The sequence below is a fragment of the Bos taurus genome, chromosome 1, assembly GCF_002263795.3.
Source record: "Bos taurus isolate L1 Dominette 01449 registration number 42190680 breed Hereford chromosome 1, ARS-UCD2.0, whole genome shotgun sequence".
In the NCBI taxonomy this organism is placed as follows: domain Eukaryota; kingdom Metazoa; phylum Chordata; class Mammalia; order Artiodactyla; family Bovidae; genus Bos; species Bos taurus.
Genome location: NC_037328.1, coordinates 82,800,512 through 82,813,582, shown reverse-complemented (window position 1 = coordinate 82,813,582; position 13,071 = coordinate 82,800,512). Strand labels below are relative to the sequence as shown.

General features: G+C 57.5%; 1 protein-coding gene across 3 annotated transcripts; it reads left to right on the top strand.

Annotated features, from left to right (window-relative positions):
- The first annotated feature begins 383 nt into the window (after nucleotides 1–383).
- On the top strand, nucleotides 384–10,235 carry CHRD (chordin). 3 transcript variants are annotated; one of them, XM_024995305.2, is made up of 23 exons: nucleotides 384–695; nucleotides 904–1,007; nucleotides 1,498–1,627; nucleotides 1,751–1,879; nucleotides 1,972–2,071; nucleotides 2,192–2,279; nucleotides 2,637–2,778; nucleotides 2,894–3,034; nucleotides 3,116–3,198; nucleotides 3,275–3,422; nucleotides 3,580–3,686; nucleotides 3,824–3,943; nucleotides 4,592–4,748; nucleotides 5,081–5,301; nucleotides 5,724–5,837; nucleotides 6,152–6,424; nucleotides 6,500–6,593; nucleotides 6,716–6,772; nucleotides 7,046–7,149; nucleotides 8,483–8,585; nucleotides 9,013–9,167; nucleotides 9,332–9,434; nucleotides 9,772–10,235. In XM_024995305.2, the coding sequence occupies exons 1-23, from the start codon at nucleotides 548–550 to the stop codon at nucleotides 9,825–9,827; spliced, it is 2,877 nt and encodes a 958-aa protein (XP_024851073.1). In that variant the 5' UTR covers nucleotides 384–547; the 3' UTR covers nucleotides 9,828–10,235. The 3 variants fall into 3 exon arrangements, with proteins under 3 accessions (XP_024851073.1, XP_024851074.1, XP_059744355.1); XM_024995306.2 differs by having other exon boundaries at nucleotides 399–695; nucleotides 9,775–10,235; XM_059888372.1 differs by lacking the exon at nucleotides 5,724–5,837 and having other exon boundaries at nucleotides 399–695.
- Nucleotides 10,236–13,071: the final 2,836 nt, after the last annotated feature.

Here is a 13,071-nt window from a genome sequence, read left to right as displayed (position 1 = left end):
GGTGGGTGGGTGGGGGGTGCTCCAGATCCGCCTCTCCTCCCCGCTTTGCGCCCCCTGGTCCCTCCCCTCCCCCTATCCCCTCCGCTCCCCCTTCCCCTACAGCCCCTCCCTCCTCCCCTGCCCGGTTCCAGCCCCTCCCTCCCCTCCCCCACTCGCGATCCGGGCCGCTGCTGCTGGGCCGGACCCCCCGGGCTCAGCCCGGCCCCTCGCCGAGCCGCCGCCGCCGCCCCGTTTGCTGAGGAGGAGGCCCCCGGCCGGGGCGCCGGGCGCGGGGCATAAAACGGGCCAGAGCCGGCGCCCGGGGCACTAGAGCCGCGTACGGCCCGGGTCAGCGCCCGCCCGCCCGCGCTCCTCCCGGCCGCTCCTCCCGCCCCGCCCGGCCCGGCGCCGACTCCGCGGCCGCCCGACGAGCCCCTCGCCGCACCGCTCGGGCCCTGGCCCCGGCCCCCTCCCGCCGCACCGCCCCCGGCCCTGCCCTCCTCGCGTCTCCCTCCTCCCTCTGCTGCTCCCTCCTCCCTCCCGCCTCCCCAGCTGTCCCGTTCGCGTCATGCCGAGCCTCCCGGCCCCGCCGGCCCCGCTGCTGCTCCTCGGGCTTCTGCTGCTCGGCTCCCGGCCGGCCCGCGGCGCCGGCCCCGAGCACCCCGCGCTGCCTATCCGGCCCGAGAAGGAGCCGCTGCCCATTCGGGGAGCAGCAGGTAGGTGGGCGCCCCGGGGGAGGCGCGGGCGGGGAGTCCGGCTCGGGGCAAGTCTGCTCCCGCCCGGAGGGGGCGCAGGGCGCAGGTGGCTCGGCGCGGCGGGCGGCCCGGAGGGGTGCCCAGGGTACCCGGGGCCCGGCCCGCAGCGCCCGGGGCGGGCACACGGCAGGAGCGGGACAGCGGCCGCCAGCCAAGCCCGTCCCCGCAGGCTGCTCCTTCGGCGGGAAGGTCTATGCCTTGGACGAGACGTGGCACCCGGACCTGGGGGAGCCCTTCGGGGTGATGCGCTGCGTGCTCTGCGCCTGCGAGGCGGTGAGTGGACCCAATGGCTGTGGCTGGGGGCCCTGTGGGTCGGGGAGCGCTGAGGTCTTGGGACGTCGGATGGACCCGGAGCTGCTGAAGAGAAAGAAGCCAGTCTGCAGATATTTGGGATAATTTTTTTTGGCGGAGGAGGCACGAGGGAGGATAGAGGAGAGGAAGCGCCCCCTTCAAGTCTCAGGTGTTGCCTATTATTGATCGTCCACTATGTGTCAGGCTCTTAGCCAACTCCATTTCATCTCTCACTAAACTCCTAGTACAACCACGTTAGACAGAGACTGTCATTACTCCCGTTTTTCAGATAGGGACCGCACAGCCCAGAGAGGTTAAGTAACTTGTCTAGAGTCGCGCAGCTTGTAGGTAGCAGAGCACTCTTGCCTCCGTGGGCCGACCTTGCCCTTGTCCGATGCCTTCCCGGCTTGCCTTTGATTTTCAACAATTGATGTCTTGCCCTCACTCGGGTTTCCGTCTTCTCTGTGAGCAGCCTCAGTGGGGTCGCCGCGCAAGGGGCGCAGGCAGGGTCAGCTGCAAGAACATCAAACCCGAGTGCCCAACCCTGGCCTGCGGGCAGCCGCGCCAGCTGCCTGGACACTGCTGCCAGACCTGCCCCCAGGGTAAGGCCGGCTCCGCGGAGAGGGGAGGGCGGCAGGGCCGAGACGCGTGGCTGGGCGGAATGCAACGGTCAGCTGGCCCTCTCCTTGCCCACCTGAAACCCGTGTCCCCCACCCCCGGTGCAGAGCACAGCAGTCCAGAAAAGCAGCCGACGGGCCTGGCCTTCGAGTATCCACGCGACCCAGAGCACCGAAGCTACAGCGACCGCGGGGAGCCAGGAGCTGAGGATCGGGGGCGTGGAGACGGCCACACGGGTAGGCAGGGGCCGGGTAGGAACTGGGGTTGTGACGGGCGCCGGGCCGCAGCAGCGGGTGATGGAACTAGGGACATCTTCCTCCCCTCGCAGACTTCGTGGCGCTGCTGACAGGGCCAAGGTCGCAAGCGGTGGCGCGGGCTCGAGTGTCGCTGCAGCGCTCCAGTCTGCGGTTCTCCATCTCCTACCGGCGGTGAGAAAGAGGAAGGAGGGAGGAGGGGTCAGCGGGGGCCAGGGAGGGAGAATTTGGAGAGGCTGGAGCAGCCTTCTGGCCCAGGCTCAGAGCCGGTGCTCAAGGGATGCTCATTACCAGGCTGGACCGCCCTACCCGAATCCGCTTCTCTGACTCCACTGGCAGCATCCTGTTTGAACACCCTGCAGCCCCCACCCAAGATGGCCTGGTGAGACGATGCCATTTATGAGTACTTATCCCATCTGGGCACTATGCTGAGAGCATGCTCTACATTGCCTCCTTGGGTCCTCACAACAGCCCAGTGGGAGAGAGGCACTGACATCATGATGCCCATTTTACAGATGAGGGAACTGAGGCTCACTAGCAGAATGTGATTTGTTCAAGGTCATACAGCTAGTTAGTGGAGGATCTGGGATTTGGACCCTGGCATCTGCTTCCAGGGCCCTTTCTTACATGTCCTAGGAGAGCCTGGGGGCAGCTTCCCATATTCCTTCCTCACCAGACATGGGCCTCTCAGCAGGCATGTCCTGTATACTGAGAGGGCCTTCTTGTCTCTCTGCTCCAGGTCTGCGGGGTGTGGCGGGCAGTGCCTCGGTTGTCCCTGCGACTCCTTAGGGCAGAGCAGCTGTATGTGGCACTTGTGACACCCACTCAACCTTCAGGGGAGGTCTGGGGACCTCTCATTCGGCACCGGGCCCTGGCTGCAGGTGAGGGGAGCCAACAGCTCCTGGACATGAAGCTCAGAGTCTTTTTGGCCCCCAGAAATGGAGTGGGCTGAGGGGGGCACTTTCTGATGGGCTCTCATGGTCCTTTCTTCCCCAGAGACCTTCAGTGCCATCCTGACCCTGGAAGGCCCCCCACAGCCAGGCATAGGGGGCATCGCCCTACTCACTCTCAGTGACACAGAGGACTCCTTGCACTTTCTGCTGCTCTTCCGTGGGCTCCTGGAGTCCAGGAGTGGGGGTAAGCGGGATGGGGCAGACACGTGAGGAGGGTAGGGAAAGCACCCATCTTTCAGAGGTTCCATGTGTGCGCCTGTTGCAGGACCAGCCCAGGTTCCCCTGCGGCTCCAGATTCTACACCAGGGGAAGCTACTTCGGGAGCTCCAAGCCAATGCTTCAGCCCAGGTGAGTGAGGGTCTGGCTCTTACTGCCGCCTGCTCTAGCCTCTTGCTGTGCCCACCGCACCCTCCTCTGCCCCCAGGAACCGGGCTTTGCTGAAGTGCTGCCCAACCTGACAGCCCAGGAGATGGACTGGCTGGTGCTGGGAGAGCTGCAGATGGCCCTAGAGAGGGCAAGTGGGCCAGGGCTACGCATCAGTGGACACATTGCAGCCAGGCAGAGCTGCGATGGTGAGGCAGGGTCAAGCCGGGCACCCTGGGCACACACAATGAGAGGCACAGCAAAGTGCCAGAGGAGGGGCCAGGGTGGGTACAGGAGGGATCCTGGGGGCTGGGGTGTGAATGGCCGTGGGGCAAGCCTGCGTCCACCTGTCCCTCCCCTTTGCAGTCCTGCAAAGTGTCCTTTGCGGGGCGGATGCCCTGATCCCAGTTCAGACGGGTGCAGCGGGCTCAGCCAGCCTTACACTGCTAGGAAACGGCTCCCTGATCTACCAAGTAAGAGTCAGGGGTGGGGCAGGGGCGGTGCAGGAGGTGAGAAGGCAGCAGGGCAGGACGGGGCTTTAGACTACAAAGATTCAGGGCCCAGCCCTTCTCTGCTAGTCTCATTTGCCCTCCCCACTCCTGCCCTCCAGGTACAGGTGGTAGGTACAGGCAGTGAGGTGGTGGCCATGACGCTGGAGACCAAGCCTCAGCGGAGGAACCAGCACACTGTCCTATGCCACATGGTTGGACTCCAGCCGGGAGGACACAGGGTGAGTACTTCAGGGAGACCAGGGCTGCAGGGCCCAGGCAACAGAGTTGACAGTGTTGGGGGGCTGTGGGAAGCCATGTGGGATGAGCAGGGATGTTTGGTATTATTCACTCACTTGCAGTCTCTCTCACTGATGCGTTGATTCACTGGACTCATTTTATAGTGAGCCTTGGGCTAAGGACTGCAGTACAAAGAAAATCATATGTGGCCCCTGTCTTCAGGAAGCTTGTATCCAGTGGAAGGAGTTACATAGGGAGGCCAGTGCAGCAGATCATATAATAATAAACATGATAGCAATGACTGCCATTTATTGAGCCTTTCTATATGCCACAAACTGCATTGGTTGCCTTGCTTACATTATTTTTGGCCCTCACATTATTCATCTAACAGATGATGAAGAGAAGGGTCAGAGAGCTTAAATAATTCCTCAAGGTGGGTTGCATAGGTAGGAAGCAGCAGAGAAGGGACTTGAACCTGCGCCTGCCCGGTTCTTAGCCAGTTACTGGTGCATGGCAGTGTGTATGGGTTTAGTGGGGATGCAAAGCAACATGGAAAGGGTTCAGAATCTTGGGCTCGTGTGAAAGCTGAGGAGAGTTCATCCGGGGCCTGGCAGGCTGCACTTAGGGCTCACTCTTCCCTGCCCCCTCAGGCTGTGGGTATCTGCCCTGGGCTGGGTGCCCGGGGGGCTCATATGCTGCTGCAGAATGAACTGTTCCTGAACGTGGGCACCAAGGACTTCCCAGATGGAGAACTGCGGGGCCACGTGGCCGCCCTGCCCTACAGTGGGCACAGCGCCCGCCATGACAGTGAGTGCTCCAGGGGTCTGCCCCACCTTTGGTGTCCTCTAATTCAAGCATGTGAGGGATGGTGCCAGAGGGCCAGAGCCTCACACTTCTTTCTCTGCACCTGAGCTCCAGTTGGCATCTGGAGAAGGTGAGGATATTCAGGGTGGCCCTGCCGGGAGATGGTCCCTCTCACCACAATGCAGGCCTCTCCCTTGCTGCTTCCCCAGCCCTGGGCCTGTGGACAGTGCCCGCTAGTTTGTGGAGTCTGTACCAAGGGAGATGGGAAATACTAGAGTTAAGTCGCTGCTCTCAGCCATCTTCTCATCAGTCATCTCTCCTCTGTCTGGATCCAGCACTGCCTGTGCCCCTGGCAGGAGCCCTGGTGTTGCCCCCGGTGCAGAGCCAGGCAGCAGGGCACGCCTGGCTCTCCCTGGACACCCACTGTCACCTGCACTATGAAGTGCTGCTGGCAGGGCTTGGTGGCTCAGAACAGGGCACCATCACTGCCCACCTCCTCGGGCCTCCTGGAATGCCAGGGCCCCGGCGGCTGCTGAAGGGATTCTATGGCCCGGAGGTGAGGAGGTGTTGGTGGGAGGCAGTTTGGAAAATAGCTGCTTTTTAGCATGAAAGGCTCTGTGGGCCTGGGCAGGGGAAACAGAGAGCAAGCAAGCCTCAGGAGTCAGGCAGACCTGGGTACGAATCTGGTTCAGCCTTTTAGTATCCCTTTACCCACCTGCGTCTTACTCTGCTGGGATCTCGTGGGTAGGATGTAATGTCCTGGAACTCCAAGGGGTGGGTGGGATGGACCAAGCTCCTGACACAGGCTGGGTTGCCGTGGACCTGGGGCTTCTGAGCTCTACTCCATTGCTGATGGGCTTGCTTCTCTGGAGACCTTACTTAACTTCCCTGAGTCTCAGTTTCCTTACCTGAGAAACTGGGAATGGTAGGCTTAGTCCGAGAGTGCCTTGTTCTGTCCCCTCTTCTGTCTGCTGCCAGGCCCAGGGTGTGGTGAAGGACCTGGAGCCCGAGCTGCTGCGGCACCTGGCTCAGGGCTCTGCCTCCCTGCTGATCACCACCAAGGGGAGCCCCCAAGGGGAGCTGCGAGGGCAGGTAGGGAGGCAGTGCGGGCCAGTTGGGATGGGTCAGATTCGGGTGAGCACTGTGGTGCTCTTTGTTAGCCACTTGCCCTCTCCGGACCCTGGGGGCGGTAGAATTGCGCACACTCCCTAGCTCGCTGAGAGGATGAAGCCACACTAGGTACTTAATGAGGCGAGAAGCTGACCGCCTGTCCTTGGCAGCTGGGATGAGTGCTGTGGCTAAGAGCACCCTTCTGGGGCACAGTGGGTGCTCTGGGTGTCTTGGCTGCCACTGGTGGAGATGCAAGAGGGAGCCTGGGTGCTGCCTCAACCTGCCTCTCCTCTCAGGTGCACATTGCCAACCAATGCGAGGTGGGCGGCCTGCGCCTGGCGGCAGCGGGGGACCAAGAAGTGCAGGCGCCTGGGGCTCTGGAGGCAGTGGCGGCCATGGTGGCCCCACTGCCCGCTGTGCCGGGCCCAGACACCCCAGTGCCAGCCAGACCAGGTGGCCCCAGTCGGCTCCGAGACCCCAACACCTGCTTCTTCGAGGGGCAGCAGCGCCCCCACGGGGCTCGCTGGGCTCCTAACTATGACCCGCTCTGCTCACTCTGCATCTGCCAGGTAGGAGGCCCCAGAAGGGCGCACTGGGGCCAGGGTTCTGGAGCCCTGGAACCAACCCTCAGTCTCTCCCTGCAGAGACGCACGGTGATTTGTGACCCCGTGGTGTGCCCGCCGCCCAGCTGTCCAAGCCCAGTGCAGGCACCAGACCAGTGCTGCCCTGTGTGCCCGGGTGAGTGCCCTGCAGGAGTGGAGAGGGTCATGGAGGGTCCACCATGGGAGGCGGTGAGGCCTCTGGGGAGGGAAGGAAGAAGGGGGCCATCCTCTGCCTTCATTATTTCTTTGGATCCACAGAGAAACAAGATGTCAAAGACCTCCCGGGGCTGCCAAGGAACAGGGACCCTGGCGAGGGTGAGCTGGAAGTGTGTGAATGCAGGGGTGGGGAGTCCAGTGGAGCTGTTGGGTAGGATTGGGGGGGAGTGGGAGGGGGAGTGTATTTACTGGGATGGAGGTGGTTGAGGGGCACAGGTTACAACTGACACCTGAGAGGCTTCATTAGAGTCCTTGGCCCACAAGTAGGCCCTGGGGTTAGACCACTGTGGGTTTGGCCTGAGGCTCAAGCCTGGGTTGTGGGCCTAGCTAATGAACTCAGCACTAATGGCGCTGGGCACTGTCTCCCACCAGGCTGCTATTTTGACGGTGACCGGAGCTGGCGGGCAGCAGGCACCCGGTGGCACCCTGTCGTGCCCCCATTTGGGTTAATTAAGTGTGCTGTCTGCACCTGCAAGGTATGGCAGCCCAGCTTTCTCTGATGCTGGAACCCCTAAGATCTGCAGAGTGGGAGAAGGGGCTTCTGGGAGAGTAAAGCCCAGTCTTGGTGATCAAAATAATAGAAGTCCTTTGCACAATCTTTTCGGGGGGTGGCCACACCATGGGACTTGGGGTTCCCTGGTGGCTCAGATGGTAAAGAATCTGCCTGCAGTGCAGGAGATCTGAGTTTGATCCCTGGGTCAGGGAGATCCCCTGGAGGAGGGAATGGTAGCCCACTCCAGTATTCTTGCCTGGAGAATCCCATGGACAGAGGATCCTGGCAGGCTACAGTCCATGGGGTCGAAAAGAGTTGGACACGACTGAACAACTAAGCATAGACAGCACACACACTATGTGACTTGCAGGACCCCAGACTGAACGTGGGCCCACGGCAGGAAAGTGCCGAGTCCTAACCACTAGGCCACAGGGAACTCTCAGTTCCTGGGCTTTGAAAGTTGGCTTCCTGTAGGAAAAGGTGAATTTGGGTGAATTCTGGCTCTCCCAGCTGACTAGCTCCATGTAACCCTGGGCACTTTCTGTATGTCCCTGAATCTCACTTTGCTCGCCCGGAAGCAGAGATGGTAGCACCTACCTTGCAGGGCTACAATGAAGATTTGAGTTCAGGTATATAAAGCCCCAGGCTTCCCAGATGGCACTAGTAGTAAAGAACCTGCCTGCCAGTGCAGGAGATGCAAGATATACAGATTTGATCTCTGGGTGAGGAAGATCCCTTGGAGCAGGAAATGGCAACCTATTTCAGTATTCTTGTCTGGAAAATCCCATGGACAGAGGAATCTGGAGGGCTACAGTCCATAGGGTTACAAAGAGTCGGACATGACTGAAGCAAATTGGCATGCATATAAAGCTGCAGTCCAAGCCCTCTGGGCTTCCCTGGTAGCTCAGCTGGTAAATAATCTGCCTGCAATGCAGAGACGCCGCTTCAATTCCTGGGTTGGGAAGATTCCCTGGAGAAGGGACAGGCTACCCACTCCAGTATTCTAGGGCCTCCCTTGTGGCTCAGCTGGTAAAGAATCCACCTACAATGAGGGAGAACTGGGTTCAATCCCTGGGTTGGAAAGATCCCCTGGAGAAGGGAAAGGCTACCCATTCCAGTATTCTGGCCAGGAGAATTCCATGGACTATATAGTCCATGGGGTCACAAAGACTTGGACACGACCGAGTGACTTTCACTACAAGACCTCTGGGTGAAAAAGGTCACGCGTCCGAGGTATGGGAAAGGAAAAGGAGTAGGCAGAAGGCTTGTGTGTCCTGCCTTTCTCCTGACACCCTTCACTCCATGGATCCCTGCAGGGGGGCACTGGGGAGGTACACTGTGAGAAGGTGCAGTGTCCCCGGCTGGCCTGCGCCCAGCCCGTCCGCGCCAACCCCACTGACTGCTGCAAGCAGTGTCCAGGTAAGGGGGACAGGGGCACTGAGGCCCCTAGGGGCAGACGAGGCTCTTCATGCCTTGTCCTGGGTGGGAGGGACGCGTGGCGAGGGGATGCCTTTTGAAGGTGGAGGGAAGGGATGTCTTAGCTAATTCAGCATTTACCCAGGCTTCTCTCTGCTTAGCCCGAAGCCAGGGATCTACATGCAGCAAAAGAATGTGCATGTGTTAGTGGGCTGTGACGGGATCCAGTTCCTGTCCCACCCACCTATCCACCCACCCATCCACCCACCCATCCACCCACCCATCCATCCACCCATCCATCCACCCATCTATCCAAATTTATCACCTACTAAGTGCCAGAAACTGCTAGGTGACAAATATGGCCTGGATGGTCCCCACAGAGCTCACATCTACTGATCTATTTCTCCTTTCCTCCTCTTCCTGCCCACAGTGGGATCAGGGGGCCACCCCCAACTGGGGGACCCCATGCAGGCTGATGGGCCCCGAGGCTGCCGTTTTGCAGGGCAGTGGTTCCCAGAGAGCCAGAGCTGGCACCCTTCGGTGCCCCCCTTTGGGGAGATGAGCTGTATTACCTGCAGATGTGGGGTGAGTGGGGGCTTGTGTGAGGTAGGCGTTGGGGACCTGGCCTGGGGGAGGGGAACTTCCTAGGGAGGGCAGGCTCCTGGCAGGCGGGCTTCCCCTAGGAGGCTGAAGGCCACTGTGCCCCAGCACCTCTGGGAACCCTCAGGATCTGGTCTGTCCTGCACCAGGCAGGGGTGCCCCACTGTGAGCGGGATGACTGTTCACCGCCACTGTCCTGCGGCCCAGGGAAGGAGAGCCGCTGCTGCTCCCACTGCACACCCCGGCGGCGGCGTAAGTGCGGGGTCTGGGGCGGCAGCTCTGGGATGCCTGGGGAGGGGAGGGAGCACCGACTACATGCTGGGCGCAGTGCCCTCTGCTGCACAAGTGTTGTCCTGTCCCCTCCCACAGCAACCTTGTAGGCTTGGTCTCCATTGCCTTTTCTTCACCAAGGAACTTGCTGACCCTCAAAGGGATCAGGCAACTAGGCTAAAGGCACACAGCTGGTGTGTGCTGACTTGCTTCATGAATTCTGACCTTTCTGAGATCAGAACAGGGAAGCTCCGCTGTGTCCTCTGTGTCCCCCCACCCCCTTGCTCCTCTTCCAAACTTCACTCTCTTCTGCCTCCAGCAGCCCCAGAGACCAGGACAGTCCCAGAGCTTGGGAAAGAAGATGAAGGCTCCTAGGGAGCAGCCAGAGGCCCCGCGACCAAGAGGATGGGGCCTGGGCCGAGGGAAGGAGGGGCACCGAGGACCCCGCGTTCTCCTGCGGGAAATCCAGTGCCTTTGGCCCCTCTCTTCTGCCTCTTCCCCCTCCCCCACTACCTCTGGGAACCACAACTGCACACGGGGGAGGGGCAGCCAGGGCAGACCAAGGCCATGTCAGCTCCAACTCTGGCCTTGTCACCCTCCGGCTCCTGCCTTGGAAGCCCAACCCCTTTCCTTCTGTACATACTGTCACTGGCTTGTTGGGATTTTTAATTTATCCTCACTCAGCACCAAGGGTCCCCTTCCACTTCACTCCTGCTGCCCCTGAGCTGAGCAGAGTCATTATTGGAGATTTTTGTATTTATTAAAACTACTTTTTTTCCAGTCTTTGGGCTAATGGTTGTTTCTTTGTGACCAGGGGCCTAAGTGGGCCCTAGTGGAGAAGGGTCTGAGGGGCGGTAGGGAGAGAGAGGGGCACTGGCTCCAGGGGCCTCGCTCTACCTTTGTGGAGCAGGAAAAGACCCGGGGAAGGGGGCAAGATGACACAACAGCCGGTGGTAGGGCTAGATCCTGCAGAGGGGCCTAGGCTGTCTTTGAGATGGAACAGAGCTTCAAGAACTCAGGCCACTGGAAGCAGTATTTGGACGTTAGTTTCCACTGACCTGCCCAGGCCGGCATTTTTGCGAGTGTTATAGTGTCTCAGCCCTGGAGGAGGACATGGCAACCCATTCCAGTATTTTGCCTGGAGCATCCCATGGACAGAGGAGTCTGGCAGCTACAGTCCATGGGTTCACAAAGAGTCAGATTCGACTGAAGCAACTTAGCATGCATGCACGCATAATGTCTCAAAATAGGTGCTGGCAAGATTTACAGTTTGATTTGTTACCCTGGGGTCAGTCAGGCCTTCTCTTTTGCAGCAAGTTTGAGCCTCTGAGCTTCTCTAGCAGAAAAAAACAGAAGGTAATACACAGGGACCCTAACCAGAGGAGAAACTGGGGTGGTTCTGGTACACCTGGTTTTTGAAGAGAAACCTCTTTCACATAGAATCCTCCTCTTTGAGAATCACCTTTCCGCATTCTCTAGTGACTCCCCTGGGGTATCTTTTATACCACATCAGATTTTGGATCTGTTAGAGGAAGGACAGCCTCTCAGAGCGATCACTTGATGGCGCTGCTGGCAGCCAACAGTTCACTTTGGGCCAAGTCAGTGTCTGTGCAAAATTCTTAAAAAGATGGGAATACCAGACCACCTGACCAGCCTCCTGAGAAGTCTTTATGCAGGTCAAGAAGCAACAGTTAGCACCGGACATGGAACAACAGACTGGTTCCAAAAGAAGTACGTCAAGGCTGTATATTGTCACCTTGCTTATTTAACTTATATGCAGAATACATCATGAGAAACGCCGGGCTGGATGAAGCACAAGCTGGAATCAAGATTGCTGGGAGAAATATCAATAATCTCAGATATGCAGATAATACGACCCTTATGGCAGAAACCGAAGAACTAAAGAGCCTGTTGATGAAAGTGAAAGAGGACAATGAAAAAGTTGGCTTAAAACTCAACATTCAGAAAACTAAAATCATGGCATCTGATCCCATCACTTCATGGCAAATAGATGGGGAAACAATGGAAACAGTAAGAGACTATCTTTTTGGGCTTCAAAATCACTGCAGATGGTGACTGAAGCCATGAAATTAAAAGACACTTGCTTCTTGGAAGAAAAGCTATGACCAATCTAGACAGTGTATTAAAAAGCAGAGACATTACTTTGCCAACAAAGGTCCATCTAGTCAAGGCTATGGTTTTTCCAGTGGTCATGTATGGATGTGAGAGTTGAACTATAAAGAAAGCTGAGCGCCGAAGAATTGATGCTTTTGAACTGTGGTGTTGGAGAAGACTCTTGAGGGTCCCTTGGACAGCAAGGAGATCCAACCAGTCCATCCTAAAGGAAATTAGTCCTGAATATTCATTGGAAGGACTGATGTCAAAGCAGAAGCTCCAATACTTTGGCCACCTGATGCGAGATGTTTGACTCTGATGTTGGGAACGATTGAAGGCAGGAGGAGAAGGGGACGACAGAGGATGAGATGGCTAGATGGCATCACCAACTCAATGGACATGGGTTTGAGTAAACTCCGGGAGTGGGTGATAGACAGGGAGGCCTGGTGTGCTGCAGTCCATGGGGTCGCAAAGCGTCAGACACGACTGAGCGACTGAACTGAATGTCTGTGCAGGTATTTGAATAATGTATGACTACAGACTACAGAGGGTGCCTCTTCAGGACAGGGGGAGAAGTGAGGGCCGGAGAGGCAGCCCAGGCACTTCGTGGGAGTGTGGAGTCCGGGTTCCACCACTCTAATGCATGTCAGGGGCTCAACTTATAGGATAGCCTGCATTCTAAACGACAGTTGGTTGCTTTCAAAAAAGTTTCTGGATTATTTCATTGCATTTCACCCTTAGTCTTTTATGAAATAATGGGAACTAGAAAAACAAAGTGTGACACTTCTGACCCAACAAAAGTGGCTTCATAAAGTGACACAATTGGGATAAGGAGAGAGTTTGCCAGGCATGCTGGAGTGGGCACATTTTAGCTCACCAGATTTTAGGAAGTCAAAGAGGATGAGCGAAGGAAAAAAACACAGAGCACAGTCTGGAATACTGGAGATATATTGTTGTAGAGGACAAAAGGGGAAAAACTCAGGGATACTGAAACAATTATGGTGCCCTGAGAATGGCGCTGCCCCTTATAACATTGTTTGGCTTTGATATATGATCTCAAGAACAAAGGGAGCTGCCAGAATGATTTCTGCTCATCATCGTAAATCACTGTGAATGTGGTAATATACACATGTATGAGAAAGAAAGAAAAATTCACCTGTTAGAAAGAATTCCAACCCCTAGATAACCGCTATTAAGAAACCATTGAGTATTTTTCTAGGTTTCCGTTTGCCTGGCCAGAGCCCCACTCGGGGTCCTGGCCCTGTAGTACCTTTGTTCCCACTTGTGGAGTGGCTGAAATGCTTTCCTTGACCCAGCTGACGGTCAGCTGGGTTTGTATGATCAGCTCAGAGGCTGGAGCACATATAAATCTGCACAAATAAGCAAGGCAGGAGACTGCATTTCAGGGAAATCTGATCCTCTGCATTTAAAGTGGCAGAGGAGGCAAAATCCCAGACATTTTGAAAAAATGGTGAAAAAATCCTCACCAAATCAGGGCACTTGG

Excerpts from the sequence above, each read along its gene's own strand:
- CHRD (XM_024995305.2), top strand. The coding sequence starts at position 548 with ATGCCGAGCCTCCCGGCCCCGCCGGCCCCGCTGCTGCTCCTCGGGCTT. Across the intron at positions 696-903 it reads GCCCATTCGGGGAGCAGCAG|GCTGCTCCTTCGGCGGGAAG; the intron begins GTAGGTGGGCGC and ends CCGTCCCCGCAG. Across the intron at positions 3,199-3,274 it reads AAGCCAATGCTTCAGCCCAG|GAACCGGGCTTTGCTGAAGT; the intron begins GTGAGTGAGGGT and ends CTCTGCCCCCAG.